Source organism: Hippopotamus amphibius, chromosome X, assembly GCF_030028045.1.
Source record: "Hippopotamus amphibius kiboko isolate mHipAmp2 chromosome X, mHipAmp2.hap2, whole genome shotgun sequence".
NCBI lineage: Eukaryota > Metazoa > Chordata > Mammalia > Artiodactyla > Hippopotamidae > Hippopotamus > Hippopotamus amphibius.
The window spans coordinates 14,455,233-14,477,267 of record NC_080203.1 but is presented as its reverse complement, the minus strand read 5'-3'; the positions used below and the strand labels follow the sequence as shown (position 1 = coordinate 14,477,267).

At 39.6% G+C, this 22,035-nt stretch overlaps 2 protein-coding genes across 3 annotated transcripts in view; both read right to left on the bottom strand.

Annotated features, from left to right (window-relative positions):
- MCF2 (MCF.2 cell line derived transforming sequence) overlaps window positions 1–22,035 on the bottom strand; it is a 74,377-nt gene that overhangs the window by 16,376 nt on the left and 35,966 nt on the right. Inside the window, exons 9-19 of one of the 2 annotated variants that reach the window (XM_057718020.1) lie at window positions 19,498–19,617; window positions 17,654–17,845; window positions 16,169–16,360; window positions 14,657–14,828; window positions 13,105–13,152; window positions 10,209–10,246; window positions 7,000–7,088; window positions 5,784–5,850; window positions 4,988–5,103; window positions 4,802–4,871; window positions 2,915–3,007 (exon numbers count right to left, since the gene is read on the bottom strand). In XM_057718020.1, coding sequence (XP_057574003.1) covers window positions 2,915–3,007; window positions 4,802–4,871; window positions 4,988–5,103; window positions 5,784–5,850; window positions 7,000–7,088; window positions 10,209–10,246; window positions 13,105–13,152; window positions 14,657–14,828; window positions 16,169–16,360; window positions 17,654–17,845; window positions 19,498–19,617 — 1,197 coding nt within the window. The remainder of the gene's footprint in view (window positions 1–2,914; window positions 3,008–4,801; window positions 4,872–4,987; window positions 5,104–5,783; window positions 5,851–6,999; window positions 7,089–10,208; window positions 10,247–13,104; window positions 13,153–14,656; window positions 14,829–16,168; window positions 16,361–17,653; window positions 17,846–19,497; window positions 19,618–22,035) is intronic. The other variant, XM_057718021.1, reaches the window with a different exon arrangement.
- Window positions 20,026–21,563, bottom strand: LOC130841712 (tubulin alpha-1C chain-like). The gene has a single exon (XM_057718022.1). It carries the CDS (start codon window positions 21,467–21,469, stop codon window positions 20,120–20,122), a length of 1,350 nt encoding a protein of 449 aa, XP_057574005.1. The 5' UTR covers window positions 21,470–21,563; the 3' UTR covers window positions 20,026–20,119.

Genomic DNA, 22,035 nt, shown 5'->3' with positions numbered 1-22,035 from the left:
AAACCTAAAGTTACAAAGACGAGAGAGGGGAAAACATCAACAAAATTCAGAAACTGACAGAGGGAAAAGCCAAGGAACAACTCGATTTATGTTAAAGAACACCTTTCCCTCTCCTCCACAAAGACTCCAGAATTGAGTACCTCTCTGGAAGTTGGAGGTGAAGGTGGGGTTTTAAAAAAGATGGTTGTTTAAGAAGTAATTTTAAAAGTTTGTTTAAGAAGTAATCAGATACTAACAAGTGTTGGTGGGGATGTGGAGCAATCAGGCCCCTCACACACTGCTGGTAAGAATGTAAAGTGTGCAGCAACTTTGGAAAACAATCCAACAGTTCCTCGAAAAGTCAAACACAATTGCCCTATGACCTAGCAATTTCACGCCCAGGTCTGTGGCCAAGAGAAATGAAAACAATGTCCACACAAAACCTTGTACACAAAAGGTGGAGACAACCCAAATGTCCATCAACTGATGAATGGTCGAATAGCCATAAAATGGAATGATGAACTGGGAAAACATGATGCTGAGTGAAAGGAGCCAGACACAGAAGGTCACATATTTTAAGATTCCATTTATATGAAATGCTCAGAACAGGCAAATCTATAGTGACAGTGATTGCAGAGAGCTGTTCGGCTTGGGGGGAAATGGGAGGTGACTGTTAAAAGGTCTTTTTTTTTTTTTTTGAGTGATGAAAATATTCTTAAGTGGATAGTGGTGATGGTTGCACAACGTTGTGAACATAGTAAAACTACTGAATTGTACATTTTAAAAGGGTGAACACTGTGTTGTTTTAATTACATCTCAATAAAGCTGTTACCAAAAAAAAGTAAATGAGCATTAAAATCTAAAAACGCAGCACCAGCAGCAGTAGCAACAGTAAGCATCTCAGACAGCCATGCCACGGTGCACAACTGGGTCGCTGTCTCACTGTCCCCATAGCAGAAGAATAGATGTATATCTGAAAAGAATAAAACAGAGGGCCTTTGGACTAGGGAATACTAGATCCTGTTGGGGGAAGAGTATTGTATTGAAAGCAAAGACATTACTTGTATATTTATATACCAATTCAGAGACTCTCAGCCTTTCCCCCTACTTGGCTACCAAGAATACTGGCAGCCAGATTCTTATTCTCCAGGTAGCAGACTGGAGCATCTGACCAGCCTGACAAAAGGACCGAAAGATACAGGTCTTGGGGATATTCCAAAGACCCAACAGACCATGGTCAATAAACCCATATAAGCATAGGAAACTTCCAGTGAGATTTTTCAAGCTCATTCCTAATGCAAATGGACAACCAAATATCACCAGACATTTGAGGAAAGTGATGAAACAAAAGGGAAAAAAAAAGAAAAAACAAAAGCAATGTGAAGACAACAGAAATTCTGCAGGGAGGAGAAAATCACCTTTTAAAAGAAAACCTATTATTATTACCCTCATATAGATAAGTAAAGATACTGAATTCATGAAACAAAAGCAGGGTTCTATTGAAAGGAACATTCAGAGAACAAAAAAGGGTAGAGGCTCTTCAAAATTAAAAACATGATGGCAGAAACAAAACCCTCAACAGAAGGACTGGAAGATAAATTCCAGAAGATAGAGCAAGAAGACAAAGAGCCAGAACGTAGTAAGAAAAGATAATTAGAGGACTGGTCCAGAATCTCCAACATCTGTGTAACAGAAATTCCAGAAAGAGAAAATTGTGTAGAGAAAATCAAAGGAAAAATAATCCAAGTAAATTTGGACAAGGGGTTCCAAATTCAGAGGGATCACCATAAGACTAGGATAATGGCACAGCACTGTGATATTTCAGAATTCTGAGGATAAAAGAAGCTCCCATAAGCTTTTAGAGAGAAGACAAAACTAGGTCACGTGCAAAGGAACAAAAATCAAAATGGCATCAGATTTCTCAACAGCAACCCGGGAAACTAGAAAACAATGGAGAAAATACCTTTAAAATTCTGAGGAAAATTATTTCTTACACAGAATTCTATACCCAGCCAAACTAGCAATGAAGCATTAGGGTAGAATAAAGACATTCGCAGACATGCAAGCTCTCAAAAACATTTACCTATCATGCACACTTTCTCAGTAAAGCTACTGGAGGATGTATTCCACTGAACAAGTTAAGAAAACAAGAAAGCGAAAGATATGGCACCTAGGAAACGGGAGAACCTAGGCAAGAGACGTGTGAACAGACTCTCCAAAATGATATTCACCAACATCCCAAGATGGCAGCTGCACAACAGGCCTAGTGAGTCTAAATGAGCAAGTCAGAAGAAAGATGAAATTCAGAGAAAATATAATGTTTAAATGTATTAAGAAGAGATTGATGTAACTCTCACAACTGGGAGAGTTTGGGTTAGAATAGGGATAAATACCTAGAAAATTAAGTGAGTAAAAAAAGACACTTGTAAGAAAAACAAAAAGGAAGGAAAAGCAACCATCTTATTCCACATTATTCATTTGAGCACAGAAATTACAGTCTTAATAATTTAACACTGTATATCAATCTACCCAAAGTTATACAATATAACTAGATTGGAGTATTTGGAGGAAAAGGAGTGTGTGTGTGTGTGCGCATGCACGCGCACACGCGTGCATGTGCACACATGCACTGGGGCGCAAGAACAATGAAAGAAAGCTGAATCCTCATCTTCCATCATGTGAAGTAGCAATACAAGTATGATATTTGGAGATATGGAGGCAAATACCGAAAGAAGTAGCTAAAAGAGCAGAAAGTAGTTGCCTCTGGGGAGCAGCATATATGTTTGTGTGCATGTATGTATATTTTGGGGAGGGTCGAACCACTCTTTTATATATGTATAGAAAACTTACTTAAAGAAGAAAATGAATTTATAAATAAGAAATATCCCAGTATCTTCCACAGAGAATATATCTTATACCTGAACAATTACTATACCTTGAAAAAGGCGCATTCTGAATACTTCTTCCAAATTGCCTCTGACCTAGGCTTGTTCTGACAATATTTTGCATAGATTTGAAAATCATCTTTCTGTGATAAAAAGAAAATTTAAAGGTATTAGCAATTTGTGAATATGTATTTATCTTATCAAGAAAGGCTAAGCAAGAGTGAGTATGGCCAAGCATCACAGGGAATGTGGCCTAAAGGGCCTGTCACACTGGCAGCTGGTCAGGAGCCCTCTTTATATTCCAAGAGCAGCATGCCCATCAGACTGGATATGGCACACATAATTATTCAAAGAATTTCATAAGTTCCACTAACCAAGTTTAAGAGTTAGAGGGAGAAAAAAAAAAAGAGAGGGAGAAAAGCCTTCTTTGAATGAACTACGAAAACAGACTACTTTTTCGTTACTATGAGTTAATAGGGTACCAAGAAATACGCTCTATGTTCTCAGTCTCTAGACTCCCTAGTGAATGAACTTATAGTAACTCCCAAGGTCCTTGGTTCCTCGTTGGAGCATCATCACGGTACCATAACGCTGCGAGGCATCTGCCTATGCTAGTCTCGCTTCCTGGAATCCTCTTTATTCGACCCTCATCTAATGGGCTACCTCCTACTCACTCATTAACATTCATATCACAAGTCATCTCTTCTATATAGCCATCATTTATAACTCTAGCCAATATCAGATGTACCTCTTCTTGGCTCCTATAGGACCCTTTGTATATCTCTAATATAGCACAACTCACACTGTACACAATGGATTCCCTGCTCATCTATGCGATTGGTCTTGGTATTCTGCATGCCTAGTACAGTGCTTGGCACAGAGTAGGTATTCAGTAGATGGCTGTTGAATGAATGAACAGATCAACAGGCACTTATTAAACCCCTACTGCTGAGCTTATTAGAGATACAAATTATATAGGATATGAACCCTGCCTCAATGAGTTTTCTATCTACTTGGAGAAGAATTCATGAATATGTATAAAGATGTGTAATAAATGTAAAATTTCCAATAAGTAGCACAGACATTAAGTACTACAGGAGTTCAAAGGAAGGAGGGTTGCTGTTGCTTAGGGAAGTCAGGGAAGAATTTGGCCATGGTTTAAATACGTTTAAAGTTAGGATATGTTAAGAAAGGTTCTGCCTTATCCTTATTATCTTCACATGCCATAAACGCTTTCTGAGATAAGATAACTCCTTGGAAGTTTTCAATGATCACCTCTATCCAACTGACTCTCAAATCAAGACAAAATTGATCTTTCAGGAAGAGGAGGAACTAGATGAGCAGAGAACATTGTGAGAAAAAAACTCTAATGGAGGAGAGTATGATTACAAAGCCTGGGAAGTCAATTGTACTAAGTACACTCTTGGGATGCAGAAATGAGCTTCCCGGAATGATCCTGTAGAATAAAAAGAACACACAGCTCCCTGTTTTGCAAAGTTCCTGGGATAGATGCCTTGGTGTCTGAGAGCCAGATACATTTGATTCGAAGACTTCGCATGTCTAAGAGGGGAAAAGCAAGGCATCTCTTAGGCTAAAAATTAACCAAACCAAGAATGGCTGTGCTAAGATGATCCCAACTCTCCCATCTTCACAGTCAGTATGGTCCTTGGACTCCTGGGATCACCCAGGGGTCAGTGGACACAAGCTGAGCCATTGTAGCATTTGATACCACAGAATACAATGGCCATCTGCACGCTTGAATACCCCATTCCTGTAAGAAAACTTGGTTTAGCATTAAATACTTGCTGCAGAGCTGGGTCTCCTCCAACAACATAAAGACATAAAAAATAATGCCTACCTTGTCTCTAAATCTGTAAAATGACCTGTTATTTTGGTGGCCTATATTTATATATTTTGCAACAATCATTTGAACTAACCCTTTCCAGGAAACAAGGTCCCACTCTTTCTGGAGCCTCAATGCAATTTTCCAGACTGCTCATGAAAATGCTGTAAAAATTTCAAAGAAAAAAAATGATATGATTTTATGTGAAATATGCTAAATTGGTCAATAACCTTTTAAATAATAATCATGAAAAAGAAAATTCAATTCAGCGATTACATACTTGTTATGGAATTCGTATATTTCTGCCATATTTCCAAAGAGAACATCCTTTTTATTTCTCAGAAGAGGTGGCATAAGATCAAACATCTCTGGATTATCCATCTCTGCTCTATAGCCCTACCCAGAACAAATACAGTTATTCATTTAAAAAATACTCACATCAACATTTGATTGGGCCACCAAAGGTATAGGTACAGCAGAATGTATATGGGATTAATGGTAAAGTTGTTTGTTTTTAACATCCAAATCTTCTAGTTCCCAAGTTATCTTCTTCTTCTTCTACTACTACTACTACTACTATTATTATTATTATTATTTTAGATAGCAGGACGAGGAAGTCAAGGTTTTCCACTCAATAGGTAGACTAAAGTGACAGCTCTTTGGCCTTCAGGGTAGCTTATAGGGAAAGAAAATAGAAACAAAATAGGAAATAAAATAGAAACCAGGTATGAAAAATAATATTACAGGTCATTAACTTCTCCTTAAACAGTCAGTAAGTGTTTGGATTTTTTCAGACCAAATTAATATTATGACATTTGTATCAAGTGCATGTTTTTCTCCCATACTTAGGGCTTTACATCACAATCTCTAAATAGTACCCTGGGAATAATTATAACAATCGGCTGTATTCCTAAGAGAACAGCTTATCTCTTCTGTAATAAATTCTGAACCCACAATCCTCACTGAACATGCACATTTAACAAACAATCAAGGAAGGAGACAAAAAGAGAAATCTGCCTGCAGCACTTCCTAATGACTGCGGGAAAAGACAAGAAAATACAATCTGAGTCACTCACCAACAAAACAGTAAACAGTTCCTGAACATACACCCTCTCTGTCTGTACCAGCTCATTTAGGACGTGGCTAAAATGAAAGGACCGTATTTGTCAGTTGTTTTATGGCTTTAGAATTGTAATGCAACATTTCACTTATGATCATTATAAACTGTCTAAGATGAAAGTTAATAATGCAGGGGAACTACCAATGGTTTGGTTTTATCATCAAAATATAAAATTAATTCTATGGTTTCTAGAATAAGTACTACCCACAGGACTCTTAAAAATGTATTTTAAAAAAAAGAGGAATGGGGCTCAGGAGTTATTTTTAAATTAAAAAAAACCCATCTTATTTCTAATTCACTAAGCTTAAGAATCATTTACTAACAATTCATAAAATCTATCCCTAAAAATCTGGGGGATACTTTTTTGGACAGCACAGTTTCTGTGCTACAGTTCCCTCCCTCTCAGAAAAAAATATCAGCATTTTAGGCACAATTTTTCCTTTTTTTCCCAGTAACGTTCCGCAATTTTCCAAGACATGATGTGAATTTATTATACTGGTTTTCCCAAATATAGATCATACTTCAGTCTCTGTAGTAATTTTGTTTAAAGTCACTTTAAAATAAAATACATTTTCCTTCGAACGTGATTTCCAATTGACGTCATATTGAAAATTTATTTCCTCACTCCCCAATATGTTACCCATTTAATTATCTTCTATCCTTGGCCTCTTTTAAATGTTTATACTTTTAAGAAACAACATCTAACAATCTTTGAATATATATATAACTTGGCTCCAAAATACTGATTCCTTACTCAAAAGTCTGTGATATAAAATTTAAAAGGTGAATATTCATATGTGTGGAATATTAACATAAGAATATAAAAGTGAATGAAACAATGTTTTTTATTAGCACCTATAAAATCACATTGTATATCTACATAATCCTTTGTAGCTTTTGAAACACTGACCCATTCACTCTCACCTGTTTCATAAAAGAGGAGACTAAGATTATGAAAAAATCTAGTTAATTTTCAAGTCCCATAAACAGAGTATAAGTTGGCTGGGCCGAAATCCAGGACTTCTAACACCTTCTCTAGTGTACTTTTCATCACACCCAGTAGAACCCCATTCTGTGAACTCAAAATTCTAAGCACATTTGCCTTGAACACTGAATCACAGCCTCCTACTGGTACATGTGTATATGGGTGTATGTTAATAAATAAAAGATACTTCTTTAAAACGTCCAAGCTATTGTCATTGTCCAAATTGGAGGACTGAGCAGAACTTCTCTTCTCCTGACAATCATGCACCACTTCACTCTGAAATGAAAATAAAAGTGAAATTAGCATCTATGTAGATATAGCTCTTCTTCATGGAAATCTAGCTCCAATTAAGTTTTCTTCTTTCTATATTCTAATAGTATAGATAAACTGAAAAGTAACAATGAGTATGATTTTTTCAGAAATAATTTTGATACGTACTAGTTAAAAAAATGATTTTAGTTGCCTAAGAGGACAGATTTAAGATACTCATTACAATTTACTTTATATGTTAAATAATGTTTCATTTCTTTGGCACTTCGGGGAAATGAGGTTAATTCATAAAAAGCCGATTGTCCTGGGACTTTCCTGGTGGTCCAGTGGTTAGGACTCTGCACTTCCACTGCAGGGATCAAGGTTTGATTGGGGGGAACTAAGATCCCAAATGTCGTGGGGCATGGCCCCCCCAAAAAAAGTTGATTGTCCAGATAACTAAAGTTTATTCACTGAAGAACCAACATGGCTTTTTAACCTTACTGATTTTTGATGGAAACTTGGATAGCAAATAATACATGAATCCTTGCATTCTTTAACCAAGGACATACAATATCACTGACCCTTTTCCCAATCATTCAGTGGCATCATCTTGAACATAAATGATATGATAAAATCTAATGACACACTTCAGGGCCAACAAGATGTGCAGAACTGTCTACTGTGTCCTGAAAATGGCTGTGACCTGTTCATCTTTCTCTGCTCTCTGCCACATGTCAGTGACCTCCCTGACCCTAAACCACTGCCTTATTTTGCAGACTCCACAGGACTTGGACTGCCCTATGGAGTCAACTGCATGAGATCTGTGACGGTTATTTGCTCTTCGGAAGCATGTTCCAGGTATCCCGGCTGTACCAGACAGCTGAGCTTGTAAAAAGCCTAACCTCCAAGTAAATGTAGCGTTACTTCATAACAACTACAATTGAAAATGAAGTACAGGATCTATCAGCTGAGAAGTATCTCCACACAATATGACCTACTTATTACCGATACACGTGGAAAGGAACAAACATTCATTGACTGCTTTCTATATGTTGAGCAAGCACTGTCCTAGGTGCTTAACACACATCATCATATCTAATCTGCCCAGCAATTTAGCAAGCGATGGCACACTGATCCCCATCCCCATCTCACAGGTGGCAAAAGTGAGGCTCAGAGAGGTTTAGCAAGAGGGCCAAGGTCACCTAGTAAGTGATGAAAGACAGTCAAGCCCATGGTCAGCCACCATTAGTATGCTCCCTCTCTAAAAGTGTGCTTTGATTTCTGTCTGCTCAATGTACCAAGTGTTATCATCATTTCAAATACTATAATTAAGACTGAAAATACTGCATGTTCCACTTCTCAGATAGGTGTATGCCATTACTCCTAACAGGTTTCTGAAATACAAGGCTGGAAAGTTTCGAACCATCAATTTTTTTGTTTGTTTTTATTTTTTAATTTTTTATAAAGAGCTGTTTTCTTTTCTTTAAATTTTAACTAATTAATTTATTTTTTAGCAGCATTGGGTGTTTGTTGCTGTGCACAGGCTTTCTCTAGTTGCGGTTAGCGGGGGCTACTCTGCGTTGCCGTGCTCGGAATTCTCATTGTGGTGGCTTCTCTTGTTGCGTAGCACAGGCTCTAGGTGCATGGGCTTTCCGCAGTTGTGGCACGGGGACTCAGTAGTTGCAGCACACGGGCTCTAGAGCTCAAGCTCAGTGGTTGTGGTGCATGGGCTTAGTTGCTCCACGGCATGTGGGATCTTCCTGGACCAGGGATCGAACCCGTGTCCCCTGTATTGGCAGGTGGATTCTTAACCACTGTGCCACCAGGGAAGTCCCTGTTTGTTTAAGACTTTGTTTTTTGGTTGTGCCAGGTCTTAGTTGCGGCAGGTGGGCTCCTTAGTTGTGGCATGCTCACTCTTAGTTGCGGCATGCGTGTAGGATCTAGTTCCCTGACCAGGGATTGAACTGGGGCCCCCTGCATTGGGAGCACGGAGTCCTAACCACTGAACCACCAGGGAAGTCCCAAACCATCAACTTTTAAATGCCTAAGGATTGTGCAAATTGACTTGAATTGGAAGAATATATGCATTTTGGAACTGGGTTGACCAGCTAGAAATCTCACCAAGGAAATGTACAGAGCCACAGTCTATTTTTTCTCCTGGGGATACGCAAAGGAATAAATTACACATAGCGAAACATTAAGGTGGCCACGACTTGAAACTAGAACTAAAAGACATGGAAGGCTATGGAATTTGGCATTCAGCCTGTTTCCTTCTTGAAACCAGAAGTTGTGGTTGTAGAACATAATAACTAGGCATGGCATGTCAATATAGGCTATTCACTAGCCACTCATAATTGTATAAAACACTTAGGACATTGCCATATACCACACAATATTCAAAGTACTTTACAAATACTACAGTATTTTATCTTTATACTAACTCCCTAATGAGAGTGTTCTATTATTATCCCCATTTTATAGATAAAGAAACTGGGTTACAGAGAACTTATCCAAGGTTATACAACCAGTAAGTGATGGAGCTGGGATTAAAAGCCAGGCAGTCTAGCTTGACAATCTATATAAACATGTATCCTGCCTCTTGGAGATATGTTCTTGTCCTTATTTACCATCAAGAACACACAAAGAGAACATAGGGTGCTGCAGTTACGAGGAGGCTACTCTCTGCAGCTACCAGAATATCATGGATAACTGAGAAGGAATTTTGAATCTATCAAAAAATGATTAGATGTCTTTTTTGAGCCCAGTGGATGGTCCATTAGAACCTGTCCTTTGTCCATGCTTCATACTTGCAGAACTGGAATCACTTATGAAAGAAATCTCCTTTTGTAAAAAGGTGCAACACTTATTTAGGTGAATTGAGGTGGGGGTGGAAATAAGCTGGAACTTAGATGTTCTACAGCAATTATTCTGAATTTGAGCCAAGACTTGAGAAACTGCTCATATATCCGGGGCTCTGCCAGTACTGCAATTAGACACAATGCAGCAGCAGCTTTTTCTTTTAGAGGAAATAGGCTTTCAGATGCACAATATTGGTTTAGTGAATGAAAAATATGGTTTTAGCTCCTATTCCGATTCTGCAACTACAGCAATAAGGCCAATTTTAAATGAATTACTGATATTTACTTTTATGTTGCTCTGATTTTGTCTCCAAGTCTTCTTCCCTGGTAGAGAAATATGAAAGAAGAATTTCAAATGAGAATTAAAATCAACACTTTTCATAAAAACACGTGCATGTATGTTAGAGAGATATTTATGCTCCAACATGTTCATATAAATATTAGTATTTTAAAATCACAGTATACCTAACAGACAACTGGTTACACTTATCTATATGATTTCAACTTCTTATAGAGCGTGATTTTGCTATATATTCACCCAGTCTCCCATTCCTTGAGCATTCTCTGGGTTGCCAAGCAAGCACGAAGCTTGGTGTTAGTACCCATGATTATTTGCAGATTTAGTGTTCATTCTGACACATAAGCATTTATTTAGATCATAGCTCCCTGATAAATCAAAAAGAGTTTTAGAAAACAATCTCAATTTAACTAATAATTATAGCAGCTAACATTCATTTGGCACTTACTACATGCCGGGCACTATTCCAAGCCCTACACGACATTTTGTTTTTTAACTCTCAAATTGACCCTAAGAGATAAATACTACTTCTATCCCCATTTTATAGGTAAGTAACTAAGCTTAATATCTTGTCCAAGAAGCAGAAGTGGTACCCAAATCTGTGTTTCTAACCACTATATAAAACAACATTTCTGGACTTCTCTGGCGGTCCAGTGGTTAAGACTGCGCTTCCACTGCAGGGGGCGCGGGTTCCATCCCTAGTAGGGGAAATTCCTCATGCCATGAGGTGTGGCCAAAAAACAAAATTTCTGAAGCACATTAAAATGCTAAAAGAAAACCAAAATAAAATGAAAAACAACTTTATCAAAATTCCAAGCTTTCATCTTTCTGTTCTTCCTGTGTAATTTTTTTTTCTTTCTGCTTAATATTTCTGTTCTGTTCACAAAGAGTGAGTCCCTATATTATTAAGCAAGGAGTCCAGATAGTCCTCCACAGCCCAGAGTGTGGTCCAGTCAAAGACTAGGCCGTTTAAGCTCCTAATTCTCAGTGCTGCTGAAAAAGGTGCCACCCACACAAGCATCTCTTCTCGCCACGGAAGGAGCAGACTTTTTGTCCTTTCCTCCTCAGCAGGAAACATTGCAAGGCCCACTCAAGGGAAAGACTCTACTGTTAAGTTCTCTAAATCCTATCCTTCACTTTCATTTACTTAAAAATATATTCTACATAGGAATTTTTACCTTTACATAATATATATGGAAATGGATAAACACAAATTAGACTTAGTTGCAATTAACATATAAAATCAATTTCTAAATAAATACTGATGTCCATTACTTTAAAGAAACTTGGTATACAGAAATCCAAAGTTCCTTATAAAGGAAACTTAGGGAGGTTTACTTATTAGCTTTAGTAATTAATTCTTTGCAAATACATTAAGAGATGAAAAAGGAATATATACACAACTTATGAGGAATGCATCTTTTTCTGAAAAGCAAGGTAGATGTATTCATTCTTTTAACAATGTGGCTATATATATACATAGATATAAAATTCTTGAGCACCTATACTCTCTGTTAAGCTCCGTGTCTGGTGCTGGGTATACAAACATGAACTGCACACAATCCCTGCTCTTACAGAGCTTACAGTCTAGCAAGAGAGACAGGAAACAGGCAAGAAATGAAGAGGGGCTTGTTATTCCATAGCATGAACACCTGACTGAACTGGGTGCAGGGGAGGAGGAGAGGCAGGAAGGAAACGCTTACCTGAAGGAAGCGGCCTAGAGATAGGAAATCTGATGGCAGAGTAGGAGAGAACAGTAGGTGTAAAGTCCAAAAGGCAAGACAACTAGGGGCATTTAAGAAGGGAAAGTGGGAAACAGGGAGACTGATGTAGTTGCCAAGGCAACAGATGGTTGTTAGCTTGGATTCCGGAAGTGGCAGTGAGGGCTAGCAGGGTGGATGGAAAGAAGTGGATTTTTTGGACTGATTAAAGGTGGCACATGAGTGAGAAAGGGGAGCAGAAGAAATGGCATCTTTTGGGGTACGCTGAAACTTGAGTTGCGGATAGGAAATTCAAGGACGCAAATTGGAAACGCAGACTCTGAAGCTTAGGAAAAAGATCTAGACTAGAGCTACAGATTTAGGAGCTCAAAACCACATTTTACCGCTCGAACACAATGGTCTTCCATAACTTCCCTCTGTACTGAAATGTAAATTCAGGGAATGTTTATTACATCTTGCTAGGTGCCAGGCACTGTGCTAGATACAAGATTCAATTTGATACAAATTAATAGAAATAAACAAACAAAAACAACAAAAAAACAGTTTGACTTATGAAAAATTAACACATGTTTTTATTTGACCAAATCTTATATATTTGGCTTAGCAATTAAAAGCCTTAAAGAATTATTTGGAACTGATTGCTAGAATCCCCACTACTCACAGACCGATTAGGTAAAATGAACAGTGTTTGTAGCATAAATAATGCTCAGATTTAATTTGGAAACCATGATGGATAACAGATAAAGTCATTTATCCATCCATGTCATTTATTCAGTAAGCTGCCTTCTTCCTCATAAATATATTAGGCAGTTCTAAACCGAGGCAAATCCAAGCTACTCCCCAAAAATAGTTTCATTGTGGGTGACACAGAGTGTCTAAAATGAAAGCAAGCTTGATCTATTTTAACATGGCCAATTGTTTTCCTTGTTTTCTTCTTATGAGTGGTCATTTGATGAAAGAGAATAATCTACTTTTTATATAGTAATTTTCCAAGGTAAGTTTAATACTGAGAGAATAGTGGATGGTTATTACAAAAACAAGGAGAAAGTTAATCTTAGGCAAAATGCAAGAATGAATTGCTGCTGGTTTTAGATGCCAAACTGGTTTTTCACATGTACACAAACTCAGAAAATGCACTGACGAAAAGTAATAAAGATGGGTACCTTTTGAAAAAAGTTTACATGCTTGAAAGAAAGAGTATCCAACTCCCACTGCAGAAAGAAAGTGTAATGCCATTAAATAAGAATATCGGAAAGAAAAAAGAATGAAACAACACAAAACAAAATGTACTTTTAGTGACTAAGGCTTTGTGGGGGTCTTGGGCAGTCTTTTTTCAGAGTCCTGTTCCTCAACCCCAGGCATCCTGCTTTCGCAACTCCTTCAGAGGAGTTGAGCTTTTAGAGTACCATAATGCAAGAGGCCTTAATCATGAGGGAAGGAACAGTCTAGTTAACTGAGGTTTTTTTTAATATTCTAGAATTTTTTTTCACTATGTCTTCACAGCAACACTTTAAAATCAGTAGGTATTATTGCTCCTATTTTACAGACAAGGAAACCAAGGCAAAACCAACAAAAGAGGTTAAGCGGACTGCCCAAGGTCACAGAACCCATGAATGGAGCCAGAAATGTAACTGAGCTCTGTCTTCTGCTTAAGAATATCAACCTATTCTGCTTTTATTCTCATAGCTGTTGGTTTTCACCCCCTATTGTTTTTTTGTTCTTTTTCTTCTTTTTTCCCAGTATCTTCTCAGCATTATTTACTTATGGCATTGTCTATGGTTTTACTAGTGAGTGTATTTTTATATTTAATAACTATTAACTATATAACTTTTATCATCTTAGCCTAGTTACTTGCTTTCATCACCTTGTTTTAATCTGATCCATGCTGGGGTTGAGCTGGATTTTTATATTCATTATGCCTGGCTCAGGCTTTCCCTGATTTTCAAAGCAGTTCCCAAACGTTAATGAAGTCTCTGATTCTCTCACATCAGAGACTGAATTTAGTCCCATGCTCACCCACTTAACTAACTTAGGAGCCCAAAGGCCAAATTTCTTTCCCCTAAGAGGCCCCACAGGCAGCTCAAGAAAAACCTTGGGGTAATAGTCATCTTATTTCCAGAGTAGCTCAACACCACAGTGAGGATAATTATCCTATCCCATAGAACGGAGAAAATAGAAATGGATATTACATGTTTAAAACTAGTCTACAAAGATTAAAACGAGTAATTGAACTTTGCAACAGTTAATTACCACTGATATTATTCGATTTACCTGTACCTATTTAGCAAAGGCAATTCATTTGATTATCTAAGCCATTCACTTACCAGAAGCTTATAAGAACCAAGTAATAGTTTATCCCAATAAGTGGTGAATGCATGCGTGTATATACCAGTTTCATATGCTTTCCTCCACCTGCTGAAGAAAAGGGTGAGTTTGATGCTAGTATAATGTTCATATTCATTGGAAGACTGGGCAATTCAGTCCAGCTTTTCATCATCCTGTACTAACTATATTACTACTATGTTTCATTATTGTACCATAATCTCTGTCATGACTCCTGCCTTGTGCAATATAATTTGCACATGACCAACGATGCTTAAATACAATTTCAGTTTCTCGGGATTGAAGAATGAGTTCAGTATTTACAGCAAGAGTAACAAAGTACACAATAGCAGCAAAAGAAGAGATAGAAAAGGGGAACGTGAGATACTCTACCTTGTTTAGATGAAAAAAATGGTGCTCTAGGTCTGATCAAACCGTCAGAAGGAGGTACTACAAATGGAATTGGCCTCACGCGCTTATCTGTCTGGTTTCTGAAACCGGCTTGTTGGTTCTCAAATATACTTCGGATGTTTTCAAGCTTGAGTTGTATGGTCTGCATTTGAACCTGCAGGTTGTGTAAGAATTCTGTGAAATATTTTCTGAAATGGGGGTCACTACAAATCCTATTACATTTCTCAGACTCAGATGAAAAATTAATTTAGAGTCTTAGAAGAAATTTAAGAAGGTAATGGGAAACAGATTAATGTATTATTTCACCTGGTTATAAAACCAGAAGGTCTCAACCAAAACAACTTGAAGAAGAAATGTATCAAGCAGTCATGCATAAAGTCACTGCATAAGGTGATTTACCCTTCATTGGCTGAAAGGGGATAAACTCCTGAAAAGAAGGCGTGTTTAGCATGACAAAGCCACCAAGTTAAGCGCTGACACAGTAGTTTGTTATATTTTAGCCTGTAGGACATTCTACAGTTCACCATGTTGTAAAAGGCTCCTCAGAGCCACTGATGGATAATATACCCTTCTGGTCCTCCCATATGATTTGAGGCAGCTACAGTTAGGCTTCGCTGCTTCTAGAGAGTCACTTGGCTATCGCCACGGCCATGTTGCTGATCTTCTGGGGCATTCCCCTAAGATCTGCAGCTAAGCATGGATTTAAGTATTGCTCCAAACTTAAGAGTCAATGAGACATTTTAGCAGCAAATAGCATCACAAATGCTCTTATCTACAATGTGGAGGGAGGGCTTCGTGGCAGCTGCCACGGTGTGGTGCTGAACTAACCTGCAGCTCTCTACCCTGCCCACACCAGCCTCTACTACTCCCCCTTCCCCAAGAAGACCCAGATCCTTCCTTTATCACTTCATCCTCAAACTGAGTAGGAAAGCCAGATCTGTGTCCACAGAGCATCTGCTGGTGGTCACTGCAGCACAAAGGAAGGACATTTGGGATAGAGTGCTCTTGATATGGGCCTAATATTCTAGTACAGCTTTGGGCCTTTCTCCAAGTACACACAAGAAAATGTATGTGAGAACTGCTAGTATGTGAAAAGAGATTAAAAATAATGCAGTCATGGGACTTCCCTGGCAGTCCACTGGTTAAGACTCCATGCTTCCAATGCAGGGGGCACGGGTTCGATCCCTGATCAGGGAACTAAGATCCCGCGTGCCCCACGGTGCAGTCCCAATAAACAAACAAACAAACAAACAAACAAAATTTAAAATAATGCAGTCAGAGCTCAAAAAGGAAATCAGTCTTCATTATAAGGCAAATATAAGCCTTTGGATTCTCTGATGCCTAACAGTGGCTCTGATATAGACCCTCATCCTTAACAGAACTGTGTAATTGCAATGTGATATAAAGTTACCCATGAAGCAATAAAACTCTTATCAACACCACTGTAATTACAGTTTTTAAAAATTTGTTTATTTGCCCAAAAAAGCCTCTTACCTTGAGCTCAGGAGATAAAATCACATCAAATTCATACTGTAGGCTTTCAGGATCGTAATTTATAAAGGGTACAGCCATTTCAAGAAAATTTTCGATGTCTTGGAGGGCTTTCTGAGCATCTTCTTTAGACTGAAACTTATCTACTTCTTGATTAGCCAGAAGGCACTCTCCTTCATCACAGCACTGGCGAGCCTGGTGAGCAAATCACACACATGTACAAACCATGAATGAATAAAGAAGAAATATGTTTGTCCCTTAGGAGAGTGCATATCAGCCCTGGCTTCTGTGAATCAGAGTTGTTTTCAGAGCTGTTTGAAAAAATAAGATATCTGCGTTCTACCCCCAGAAATTCTGATTCAGTAGCTCTGGGCTGTAAGCCAGGCATTTATATTTTTACAGCACTCCACAGATATTTCTCTTTTTTTTGTTGTTATTGAAGTATAGTTGATTTACAATGTTGTGTTAGTTTCTGGTGTACAGCAAAGTGACTCAGTTATATACATAAATATATATATACACACACATTCTTTTTTATATTCTTTTCCATGATGGTTTGTCACAGGATAGTGAATAGAGTTCCCTGTGCTCTATAGCAGGACCTTGTTGTTTATCCATCCCATATATACTAGTTTGCCTCTGCTAATCCCAAACTCTCTATCCATCCCTCCCCTACCCCCTCCACCCCCTTGGCAACCACAAGTCTCTTCTCTATGTCTCCGCAGGTATTTCTGAGACACAGTCAAGGCTGGGAAGCACTGCACTCATTTCCTAATGAGGAATTCATTCTGCAGCAGGAGTCTGACCATTCTCTCAACACCAGCACTTCAGCTACACGCTATTTTCCCCAAATCAATAACTGAAATATGAAACTCCTCGTAAAATATCAAGTGTAATATAAATGCGTAATGATTGCCGAGGACAAGGATAAAAGTTTCCTTACCAGAGAAGGAGATGTACAGATTAGAATGCTCATGTTCAGATCCGATGCCTATAAGTGATATCCCTATTTTACATTCCACTGCCACGATCACAACTTCTCTTCACCAGCTAATCATCAAACGGCTCACACCCACAAGACATGGAGGAATAATTTCCAATCACTGTTTAATTTGTTATTGCTATAACTATGAAATGTGGAATGAGTGTCAGGCTTTAGCAAAATGCCCCCAGAGCTTTTTAAAGTGCTGTTATTGCAAACTATCGCCAGAGCAGAAGCTTCAGAGATGGACCCAAAATAGAGAGGAAGCCACTGCCACCGCCATGTCAATATTCAGAACAGAGGCCAAAGTTCGGACAATACTGGACCTGCTCGGAATACCGCAAAGTAGATGGATTAAATAAGCATAATCAAACTCAGTCCTTCAGACTTCTTACAAATTTAATTGCAAAGCTATACCAGACCCTCACCCTGTGGCCTCTGAAAAGGACCCAAGGAGAAAAAATGTATCTTCTCTTTCAGAAAGGCACCGTGTCCCATGACGCTACCTGCTGTAGGAGTTTATGCATTTTAAAGGTCCTGCTGAGCTGTATCCGTTTGGTTTTGATCTCGTTCACCAAAATGTCAGAAAGGTAGCGGAGTTCACTGCACCTCTGGCAGATCAAATCCAGGGCGTAATGGTGACTTGCTGCGAGCCTATGTCCATGTATTATCACGAACCGGGCCTTTGCTAACAGGTCCTGATTTTAAGAAAGAGGGGAAACAAGAACTGCATGATCTCTGTCCGAATAGAGGAGGGGAAAAGAACGTACTTAAGAAGCAAATTGGTTGAGCCAGAGACAGATATTGCCAAATATACAGTTTGATGTCATACTTCTGCCGGCTGCAAAAAAACCCTCGTTACAGTCATTAGGTATGGAGGTCATGTCATCAGAAGCTCACGCACTTCTGGTCACAGAAACAGAAAATTACCCAGCCCACTCAGAATGCGGATGAGATTTGTTTCTCCTGGTATGTACAGATTTAGAACAGAACCGCATATATCAAATGAGGTACCCACCAGCCAAGTGAAAGCTAAGGGATTTCGTATCACCTCAGTCTTGGAAATCCTGTTAGATCTAGTCAGCATCTACTTGAGTACTTTACGCACCTGAAGTGACCATCACAGGGTTTCCCTGTCAAAAGGGATCTCAGCTGCCTGGTCCCCACTCTTATCAACTACTGACCGCCCCCACCCACCGCCCGGTATAGTGACCGAAACAGGAAACTTACCATCCTGACCATTTTGAAGTGTACAGTTCAGTAGTATGAAGTGTACTCACAGTGTTTTGCAAGATGAAAAAGTTCTGGAGATCTGTTACACAACAACATGAATACCCTCAATACTACTGAACTGTACACTTCAAAATGATTAAGATGGTAAATTCTATGTTGTGTGTCTTTGACCACAATTAAAACTAAAAATTATTCAAAACAAAACAAAATGAAAACAAACCAAACCAAACCAAACAAAAAGTTCAAAGCTCCCTCGTTTGCAAGCCAGTCTGCCTTCTCTTTCTCCTACACCATAAAGATTTATGAGTTGCCCCATGATCACAAAGATCTACAAGCACAATTTCCGAACTGGGCAGCACAACTGCTGCCCCTCCATTTTGGTTTTTAGATGCTTGTGGCACACCCATAAATCTATTTGTTTGCTGAGAACACACCTTAAAAACAACAGCCTTGCTCTCACATACAAGACAGGAGCGCAAAGCTAGAATGTGTTCAGTATTAAAGCCATGAGTTCAAGCTTGAAGACCAGCAGAATAAATGACAGCTGGCTCTTGTGGGTACTTACTATACATCCATGTATCCCAGGTACTGTGCCTAGTGTTTTATCTACAGCATCTAAATAAGTCCTCACAATCACTTTGCAAAGTAGGTCATTACACCCCCAATGTATAGATGAGGACACTGAGGCTTACAAAATTAGAAAACTTAATTTACCAAGGCCACACGGCTGGTAAGGCTAAGTAGATCTATCTGTATGAATCCATGTTTGGTTCAATAGCATATATCAAATGATGGTTTTTTTAAGGAATTATGTTCTTATATGTTTCCATCATTTTCAAATACCAAATAGCATTCTTGACAGACATTTTTCTAGCCTCTTCAAACTGATTTATGCTCTATTGGTGGGCCTGAAACAGTTACAACTACATAACATATCTGCAGGGTTGACTCAGGCCCACATTGAACAGAATAGAGCATAGACCAATATTATTGAACCAATTATACAGATTGTTGCTATGAGAGATTAATCATAATATGGGTTTATATTACTTAAAAAGCATCAAAATGTAACTATTATACTCCACAAATATAGAGAACATCTAGAATGTAATCTTACCTGAGAATTTTCATCTAAGTTTTCCAATTTTTTAATTTTTTGTTTTACTTGAGCTATATTCCCTGTTACATCTGCCAACTCTGCTTGTTGGTTTAATAGAAGTTCAACTTCACTCACAAGCTAAAAATAGGGGGGAGAAAAAGTCTTAAAAGCATATAAATTATTAAGCATTTTCCCTTAATAATCAAGTTTTGTAGTAAATGCTATTAATTAAGAACATCAATATGGAAAAATCGCACATATGGAAAATGTCTTCAGTTATTTTATTCACAGAAATCAATATAATCTGTTAAAATTTAACCTGCTAGACATTAGTGTGTACTGATGATTTATAAAAGATTACTATGTACATGTAAGGGCATGTGTAGGTGGACAGGTATGGAAGTATATATACGTGTATATACATGCATCTATATTCCCTAGCTCTATGGTGAATGGATCTAGAAACAAAGACCCTTCAGTAGCAATGAGCACACCTAGCAGCCAGATCTTGGTCTTTTTTTTTTTTTTCATTGAAAATAGGAATGTCACTTTTATTGACAAGATAGGGCCACAATGGGCAGCTTCAGAGAACACAAATAAGACAGCCCTAAGACAAGAGTGTAAAATTGCAGTAGTCAGGTTAGTACTCTTCACCCTCATCCTCTCCCTCAGCACTATCGGCTCCAACCTCCTCATAATCCTTCTCAAGGGCAGCCATGTCCTCACGGGCCTCAGAAAACTCTCCTTCCTCCATGCCCTCACCCACGTACCAGTGAACAAAGGCCTGCTTGGCGTACATCAGGTCAAACTTGTGGTCCAGGCGAGCCCAGGCCTCAGCGATGGCTGTGGTGTTGCTCAGCGTGCACACAGCTCGCTGTACTTTGGCCAGGTCTCCACCAGGGACCACGGTGGGAGGCTGGTAGTTGATGTCAACTTTGAAGCCAGTGGGGCACCAGTCCACAAACTGGATGCTGCGCTTGGTCTTGATGGTGGCAATGGCAGCACTGACATCTTTGGGAACCACGTCACCACGGTACAACAGGCAGCAGGCCATGTATTTACCGTGGCGAGGGTCGCATTTCACCATCTGGTTGGCTGGCTCAAAGCAAGCATTGGTGATCTCTGCTACAGTAAGCTGTTCATGGTAGGCTTTCTCAGCAGAGATGACAGGGGCATATGTGGCCAGAGGGAAGTGGATGCGGGGATAGGGCACCAGGTTGGTCTGGAATTCTGTCAGATCGACATTCAGGGCTCCATCAAATCTCAGGGAAGCAGTGATGGAGGACACAGTCTGGCTCATGAGGCAGTTAAGATTCATGTAGGTTGGGCGCTCAATATCGAGGTTTCTACAACAGATGTCATAGATGGCCTCATTGTCTACCATGAAGGCACAATCAGAGTGCTCCAGGGTGGTGTGGGTGGTGAGGATGGAGTTGTAGGGCTCAACGACAGCTGTGGAAACCTGAGGGGCTGGGTAAATGGAGAACTCCAGCTTGGACTTCTTGCCATAATCGACAGAGAGACGTTTCATCAGCAGGGAGGTGAACCCAGAACCAGTTCCCCCACCAAAGCTGTGGAAAACCAGGAAGCCCTGAAGACCTGTGCACTGGTCAGCCAGTTTCCGAATTCGGTCCAAGACGAGGTCAATGATCTCCTTGCCAATGGTGTAGTGACCTCGGGCATAGTTATTGGCAGCATCTTCCTTGCCTGTGATGAGCTGCTCAGGGTGGAAGAGCTGGCGGTAGGTGCCAGTGCGAACTTCATCAATGACCGTGGGTTCCAGGTCTACAAACACTGCCCTGGGCACATGCTTGCCAGCGCCTGTCTCACTGAAGAAGGTGTTGAAGGAGTCATCTCCTCCCCCAATGGTCTTGTCACTTGGCATCTGGCCATTGGGCTGGATGCCGTGTTCTAGGCAGTAGAGCTCCCAGCAGGCATTGCCAATCTGGACACCAGCCTGGCCAACGTGGATGGAGATGCACTCGCGCATGACTGAGACGTGTAGGGTTCCGTGGGGCTGGAGGAGGCGAGGGGATGGCCACGAAGACCTCCCACTGACAGACTACCAAGGAGTCCGGAGGAGTAGTAGTCCAGATCTTGGTCTTTAATATCATTTCCCAGAAAAAGAAACCGAGGCTTCACAGGAAATTGGCTGGTTTCAGGGCTGAGGCAGAGCAGGAATAAGATGAACTTGCAGGACTTCCCTGGTGGTGCAGTGGTTAAGAATCCGCCTCCAATGTAGGGAACATGGGTTCGAACCCTGGTCCACAAAGATTCCACGTTCCTCGGAGCTACTAAACCCATATGCCACAACTACTGAGCCCACGTGCTGCAACTACTGAAGCCCGTGCACCTAGAGCCCATGCTCCGAACAAGAGAAGCCACCAGAGTGAGGAGCCCCCACACCACAATGAAGAGTAGCCCCCGCTTGCCACAACTAGAGAACGCCTGCACACAGCAACAAAGACCCAATGCCACAAAAAAAAAAAAGAGAGAGAGAGATGAGCTTGGAACATCTCTTTATGTCAGAAAGTAAAGAAGTGATCAAAATGTTTG